This window comes from Antrostomus carolinensis, unplaced genomic scaffold (assembly GCF_000700745.2).
Source record: "Antrostomus carolinensis isolate BGI_N321 unplaced genomic scaffold, ASM70074v2 scaffold23405, whole genome shotgun sequence".
In the NCBI taxonomy this organism is placed as follows: Eukaryota; Metazoa; Chordata; class Aves; order Caprimulgiformes; family Caprimulgidae; genus Antrostomus; species Antrostomus carolinensis.
The window spans coordinates 1-8192 of NW_010316037.1; the positions used below are offsets into that span (position 1 = coordinate 1).

The 8192-nt window shown below is 39.3% G+C and overlaps 1 protein-coding gene across 1 annotated transcript; it reads left to right on the forward strand.

Moving 5' to 3' along the window:
• Window positions 1-3265: 3265 nt before the first annotated feature.
• Window positions 3266-7490, forward strand: PCNP (PEST proteolytic signal containing nuclear protein). Its single transcript, XM_010168159.2, has 5 exons — window positions 3266-3321; window positions 3397-3565; window positions 5507-5581; window positions 6078-6133; window positions 7114-7490. The coding sequence occupies exons 1-5, from the start codon at window positions 3266-3268 to the stop codon at window positions 7241-7243; spliced, it is 486 nt and encodes a 161-aa protein (XP_010166461.2). The 3' UTR covers window positions 7244-7490.
• The last annotated feature ends 702 nt before the right edge of the window (window positions 7491-8192 follow it).

An 8192-nucleotide genomic window follows, 5' to 3' on the forward strand; every position in this document is an offset into this window, starting at 1 on the left:
AGGGGGAGAGGCCGAGGTCTGGGCCCGCTGCCCTCACGCCTGCGGGTTCGCCTCAGGCTTACAGGAGGGCTTTTAAAAAAATCTGACGGTTTCTCCTTGTCCCCGTAAATGCGTTATTGCTCTAAAAAATAGGCGGAGTTGTTCTGCCGTGTGCTGAGGGAAATCTGACTGGTGCTGCTGGCAGGGATGAAGATAGCGCCTCAAAGACAGGCTCCTAGCAGCTGTGGTACCTTTCTGAGAATGCCTCCAGTGAATACTCCCTATCTGCTGCTTTAAGCATCCCGGGGTTTTTTGCTCAGCAGCAGTCTGCAAGTTTTCTGTTTGGTTTTATATTATTTATATTAGGACTTGGACTTTCCTGTCATCTTCTGTACTACTTAGTATTAGTTTTCCTAAAATTCTTAATCATATGTTTTTTTCCTTCTTTCTTTCTCTGACTTAAAATTGAGAAGATAGCATCTTTGTAAAGATAAGGCTTCCTTTTCCTGGTTTTTTTGGTTTTGTTTGGCTGTAGGCAGAGGGCATTTCTTTGATCTGCTGAAAGATTAAATCAGGCTTGTAAACCGATTAGGATAGCCTCAACAGTCAATATTATTTCTGCTATTCATTAAAATATGAACAGTAATACCTGATGTTAGGTAGTTCCTTGATTCCTGGTTCCCTGATGTTTTTGGTTTGGTTTGGTTGGTCGAGGTGGGTTTTTTTGGTTGGATTTGTTTGGGGTTTTTTTGTATTAGTAGCTCAGTAACTGGACAGCATCAGCATGTTAGTTATTCATACCATCTCGTGTCCTTTTTGGTGTCCTGGAGCGTGATCTCAATGAGTTATGGTACACTGGCTTTCAGGAAGGATTGTTACTCCCTGATGATTTTTGAAAGCAGTTTAGTCTTTAGCTTTTGCCAAGATCAGTGAGGTTTACCTTAAATGAATTTAGTTGTGACTGGTTTGTTCCCACTGCCACCGATGGTCACACTCCCAGGGGCAAGAGATCCTGAAATGCTGTGCAATTAGCGCTGTCAACCCTGTTACTTAAACCCCCTAGACAGTGGAAGTTGTCCTCTTACATAGCTTGTTGATACTCCTGTGAAGAACTCACCTGTGAAGCAGGACAGCTTTATATTACTGTGATCCATCAGAAGAGCACTGGTCAGACTAGTTCTCAAAATAGTACTTAATCACAGAATGTCAGATAGGACCTCCTTGAGATCTCTAGGAAATAATAAAGAAGCCTTAGTGTCTTGAAACGTGTATGAACATTGGCATGGGAGCTGGGAGAGAGCTGTTTAATGGGTGATATATGTCTGCATTTCTAACTCTTCCCTGCAGAAACAGAACAGCACAACAGCTCCTTCCCCAGTTGTCCTGTGCCCTTTCTAGCTCCTCCAGCAAGGATTTCTTTCAGCAGTCCACAGTTCCTCCAAAGTGGAGCCTGGTAGAAGTAAGGTTCAGAGTGCAGTGGTGATGGGAGCTGATTCTGAGAGAGAAGCTATTGAATATTTTGGTGAGGAGGCAGATGTGGGTAGATTGTGTTATGCTTCAGCTCGTGCTTAGCAATATTCTGCAATTTCCAGTCAGAGAAGCACACTGTAGTGTAATTAGCTTTGGGATAGCGTTAGCTTAGGATCCTCGACTGGTCCAGTGTGCCCCGAGGTTTGGGCTGCTGTGGATTTTGTATCTTATGAAAAGGGAGACTTTTAGGCCCACAGTTCCAACACTTGAGGTCAATGAATCTTCTACTTACCCTCAAATCACCTTACAGTCTATAGTGTACCTAGACTGGACTTGTAATTGAATATTGTGTTTAATGTGATTTCATGGACAAGCTGCAAAGAGCTTCTGATAGCCTTGCAGGCTGCTGTTTGGAAAGCTGTGTTAAGACAGCCACCAGTACTCAAGGTCACTCATGTAAATTTTGCTTGGTTCTCTTTTCTCCTTTGTTTGTCACTTTTGTGTTTATATTTTCTGGGTCAAGTTTCTGTTAGTGCATATTAGTACCATTTTTTAGTAGAGTTAAATTGATTAACTTTTTTTTTTTTAATGGTTTGCCACGTTTCCAGAGGTGAATAATAAATCCATTTTTGTTCCAAACACTTACTATATTGACATCTAGAAGACTAGGGTAGAAAGGATATATTCTGCTGCTTATGATTTGGGAAATAGCATAAATATATATATAGATGGTTTCCCTAATTTTTCTTTCTCCTGATTTTGTTTGTTTCCTTCTTTTCTCAGTGCTACAATCTTGTTGACCCCCAATTCAGACTAGCTTCTTTCCCATTGCTCTGTCTTACTTAATAGCTTAAGAGAGCGGTGCAAAGAGCTTTCTTCCCTCATAGTCTGAATTTTGTGTGCGTGGTGGGTCCTGTTCTCCACTTGATATAATGAGGGACTGGTGCTAGCTCCAGTTTTTCTTAGACTGATAGTATGATCACTTTCCTGTCCATTCCCCAATGCATGTTTGTTTGTTTTATTTTTCCTTCTGCTACTGCAGCAGCTTACTTATTGCAGCAGCAGAGAAATGTATTTTTGCTGAAGCATTTACTATGGTTTTCCAAGGACACCTTTGTCTCCTGGTATAGCTGAAGAAGCTGAGTGTATAGGAATGAAAATGTGATTTCAGTGTTTTTTCTCTGTGGATGATTGTTCAGCTGCTGTGTATTCCATGGCTTTATACAAGACCAGAAAAGATGGAAAATATATAGATATAGATATATAGATAGATAGATATGTGTGTATATATATATATATATATACACACATATATATATGTTTTTCTAGTGCTGATTCCTTCCTCAAGCAGAGCTTGGCAGATTTATTACAGATGAGATGTAGACAAGCAGTGACTTGAAACATGATTGAGACAGCTGGCCTCACTGTAGTCACTTCCATGATTTTAGGGTTGTGCCAGACAAGCCTAGAGACTGGCATGGATGTTGTGTAGAAGTTTAGTATGATTAATTTTAACTTAGATTATTTACTCTAGATTTGGAGTTGGAATTCCAATTATGAAAGCTTATCTATGGCAACTTAAAACCCTAAAATGATTTAGTCATCTACATTTAATTTACTACATGAACTTTGACTTCCATACTAAATAAAGAGATGGTGCTTTGAGATTGTTTTCCTGGCTCATACACAAGAAGTTCTTTATAAGTAGTGGAGTGTTTGCAGTTTCTTCTCCTCTTTGTGTTTTGCTGTCCACTAAATGTACATTGGTGGAAACTGCTGTCACTAAAAACACCTTACCCGTTGCACCCAAAGTATAATGCTTTTTGAGGTTGCTGCTCCCATCAATCTGCTCAGTAAAAATAGCTCATCTTGGTAAGTTGTTTCGACTTCACCAGGACCTGAAGAAGAGGCAGAAAAACCTGTGAAAACTAAGACTGTTTCTTCCAGTAATGGAGGAGAAAGTTCGAGTCGCAGCGCAGAGAAACGGGCAGCTAATGAACAAGCTGAAGACTTCACCACAAAGCCTGCTCCTGCCAAAATGTCCAAGTTTGGATTTTCCATAGGCAGTCAGACAGCGAAGAAGGCATCTGCCATATCCATCAAACTAGGAGCGAATGTAAGTTGTCTGAGGGCTTTTAATTTTAAGGGAAGTGAGGCAAAGGGGGAAGTACTTTGGGGAGACTTCCTTGCAGAAGGAAAGGCCTGAATTACATGTGGGTAACTTGGATAAAGTTTAAGAAAGTGTTGCAGGGCCATGCATGTGTAAGTACTTCAAGGTGATTAACACTAGGTCACTTGTCTCAGGAAGCGTAAGACTTGATGGATATGAACTCTAGCTCTTTAAATGTACAGAATAATTTTATAATGAGATTTGATAAGTCTGGAATAATTTCCTGAGGGAGATAAGCAGACTTGTTAAACTCTTCAGGCTACTTTGAAATGAGTGCTGGGAGCTTCATTGCATAGGATGCTTAAAGCTACAAGAAAGCAAGTACTCTCCTAGATGGCTTAAGAGGTGGTCTTCCACTCCAAACATCTTATTGTAGCATGAGGAACTTCAGTTGATTTTTCAGTGACTTTGCCAGTTCTTTGCAAGGTCAGTATGGTTCATTTATACTATATGCAAGAGATGAGGCTTTGTTTCATGGGTTCCTAAGAATCCTGATCCCTTTTGTTGTCCAGTGCAAGGTATCCTTGTGCTTGTGAATCTCTTTACTACCCAAGTAGTCCTCTGCTAGCCTGGGCAAGAAGGACAAGCCTCTCTATTTAATGTAGTCCATTTACACTTCCCACATAGCACTGTGATGGAGACATTATAAACCCTGGTCTGGATTAAATTCAAAAGGTAATCATGAAAGGCTTGCACCTGCAGTGCCAGCGTTTTACAGACCTGCAAACGGTGAAGAGTGTGTTCTGTTATTTTGAGATGGGAGGAAGATGGCGGCTGGCAGCGTCCTAGGGTATAAATGCAATCAGGTCAGCTCAGAGTTTGGAAAAACTGACAGAGCTGCCTTCTCTGAGCCACCAGCAAGCTTCTCATATAGAAATATACTTCCAGTGGCAATACATTTGTCTCAGGATTTCTGGCTCACTGAATTTACTGGGTGACTGACAGTGCTGAAACTTACCCTGTTTCTTTTTAGTCATTTTTACTCCCTTAGTATGTCACCCATTCCTGTGGAGCTGATGCTTTAAAAGACGTCACAGTATTTATATGTTACATGCTATTGGTGAGAAATAGCTGTAGACAGTCACATAAGGACTCTGCTGCAGTATCAGCTTCAAAACTATGAGTGTATATGAAATAATCACCAATAAAGTCCTAATGGAGGAAGCACTGTATATGATTGATGTGGATATTTGGTAGTACTGCAGAAGCAAACTGTTACTGATGACTTAACGCTTTTTCAGTGGTCTCAAAGTTACTTTTGATGCCTCTGCTGTATTAAATGTAAAAATCTTGAGTTTGATAGCTTCTTGCACTTTAAATAGAGGAAGGTATTTATTGGAAATCAAAATAATACTTTTTAAAGGAGCTTTCTATTAATTGGACTGTATGATGCACACTGATGCTAGTTAAAAAACATTGGATTCTTTTGAGCCAGAAAGCTGTTACATTGTTAAAGGACAAGAAAATAAACATATTCATCTTCCTGGCAGTGATGGATAAGAATGCTCCAAAAGAATAATGGAAACAGTGACATAGTAAAATTTTGAATAGCACAATTTATTCAGGTTCTGATTTAATTGTTCATGTCACGCACCAGTGGCTGCATGCCCCTGCAGTGTGCTAGAAAGTGAAGGAAGGCTTGCTTGTGGGGAGTTGCAGTGTGAGAGAGCCCAGCTTGCTTTCCAGAGTGTATCTCGTGCAAATGAGCAGCTCTTTTCCTTTTTCATTGGAGAGAAACCTTTATCTGCTCAATTCAAACAAAACCGCTTTTACTCCTCATTGCTCATTCCGGTGAAGATGTTTGACTTCATTTTAACAAAACATTTGAAACACCAATGGTGGCTTTTTGAGTTTACTTACTTTACTTGTGCATTTGGTCTTTTTCAGAAGCCTAAAGAGCCTGTTCCAACCCTTGCTCCAAAAACTCTTTCTGTAGCAGCAGCTTTCAATGAAGATGAAGATGTGAGTAATAAGCTGGTGATCAACACAGCTGTGGGTTAGAGCTAGGCAGAGAGAGTGGGTCATTTCAGGTTCTTTACATAAATGTCAGGGATTTTCTACCTCGAAACATCTGTTATGTTTCTGTTTAAGACTGTACACCTTTGTAGTTTGTGTTGGTTCAAGAAATCACTGAAGTGCTGATAACTTTTCCCTGACAATGAGATGCACAACATAATTTGAATTAATGGTTACTTTCTCGGGGCTTGATTAAGGGGAGGCGAAGAAAAGTTGTGCTGCTTCTGGTTTGCTAAATATTTTGTTGCTGTGTTACCGCTCCATCTCACACAGAGGTGAACAAAGGAATTTGTATTTCTTTCTGTGACCTTGTAGAACCTCTGTTTTCTCCTAAGTGACTTTGCTTTCCTGTGGGGCTGTAGTCCATGCTATATCTTGTCAGGCATGGGAAATGTTCAAAAGATATCAGCCAGCCACACTCTAACCTACTTTCTCTCTGTAGAGTGAACCAGAAGAAATGCCTCCAGAAGCCAAGATGCGCATGAAGAACATTGGAAGGTAGGGCAGCTTTTAACTGTGCTTTGGAGAAGGGTGAGTGTGTGAGAACACCTTCTTCAGCACAAGTCAGACCTTGCAGATGGTTTAAAAATATAGGAAGACAGAATAGCTTCAATAAGAGTTGTTTTTTTTTTTTTCCAGAAACGAGAAAATTCTAACACAGATATTTTCTAATGTTTCAGCTGTATGTTAAAAGTAATACATTTACATTTGCACTTTGAATCTTATTTGATGCCTTCTTTCTGGGGAAGAAATTGATTCTATATTAAATAGAAGTTAGCTTTCTTCTTGGGAAGGTAATAGATGGGAGTTCCTGCTTGCTGCTAAACTCTGTATCTTTCCAGTTCTCCATTTTATAAATGGCCCTGAGGTAGGGTAGTCCACTTAAATATTTTAACTCCTGTGCAAGAGGAAGGTGAGAATCATCTCTTTCAGAGAGACAAGCAATAGCTTTTTTTACTTTTAAAACAAATAAATGTAATTCTTCTGCTTGCCACAAATTTTACTATTGAGCCAATCCTAAAATAAGTAGGGACATTTTCAGAGGAGGCTTCACTTAAGTTAGGGATGAATTTTGAGCAAATATATTTTAAAGATGCTTATCATGGTAGACTGCTTTTAAGGTCGGTCTCCTGGAGGCTTGCTACTGTTCAGTGCAGTTTTTTCTCCAGTAGCAAATTTGGATCCTCAAGTTTGTGGCACTTGCAACAAATTCTTCACAGCTGGCAGCAGTTACTGCCACTCCCACCTCCTCAGCTGCCCCATCTTATCACTCTTGTCTTGATGTGCTACAGAGAGATCAGTTCTGTGGCCAACTCAGAGTTGCCAATAGTGAGAACTCCTGATGTAATGGAAAGAAATAAATGCCTTTTAGTTTCTGGTGGCAGATTGGACTTGAAATTGATGTTTTCAGTGTCATGTTGCACAAACTACTACAGTTGAACTGACTTTCTCAACTGATCTTGTTTTACTTTTCACAGGGATACACCAACCTCAGCAGGACCAAATTCCTTCAATAAAGGAAAGCATGGTTTTTCTGACAACCAGAAGCTATGGGAACGAAATATAAAATCTCATCTTGGAAATGTCCATGACCAAGAAAATAACTAAATGATGTGGATTGAGAGTTGGGTGTTTGGGGGGAGGGTGTAATGTTAAAGGAACAGTTTCCTTTTTTAAGAATGGTATAAAACTATCTTTGGAGCCACTTTTTTAACATTTTGAGTGGTACACTAATAACTGAGTTTGAAATTAGAAGTAATTTATGTTTTGTATACAGATTTCAAGGCATTTGCTAATTTTGTAGTTCCATGTGATTAGTTTCAAAAGGTTACAGATAATAAAGAAATTGGAGTGGTACCTTTTTAAGATTTTTTTTATTTTATTTTATTTTTTTTGGTCAGTGATTAATTAAGGTGGATGAAAAAGGTTACTGTCTCTTTAATCAGGTTAACGTTGAATGCTCTGGCATTCTCACTTCTGGCTCCCTCTTCGTAACAGGAGAAACAGTTGACTCCTAGGAATACTGCTAAAGAACGTGAGCATTGTCTTGTTCTAGAAGTGTTACTGGACTCTTAATTTGAATATAAACTTATGCAGGAAATAAGAAGAACCTGGATTTATTTTTTTCTCCCTGCAGTCACATTTTGTTAAGTCTCTGCAAACTAGAAATTATGTTTCTCTGAGTGGCTCTGGTAACTTAGCTCTAATTTTGTTTAAAACTTCATGTAGGATGTGTAACCTTCTGTGGCCTGTTTCATCCTAAGGAAACGGGCCTTGTCTGTATATTAGATACAGTCTGTAAAGAATATTCACTACAGAGGTAAATCAGTATTTTCAGTGTGCTCCTCTTAAATCATTAGCCTTGAGTAGTGCTTGTTAGCGTTTTCTTGTGGTACACAAAAGCCACCACCAAAAAGACAAGCTAATGTACATGAAGCTTCACATTTGGTTGAAATATTTTTCTTTACTATGCCTAGAAGGAATAAAAGCCACACCAAAAACTGGTAACTCACTGCTTAAGTATGAAAAATCTAAGATGCACTTTTCCTCTCTTGCC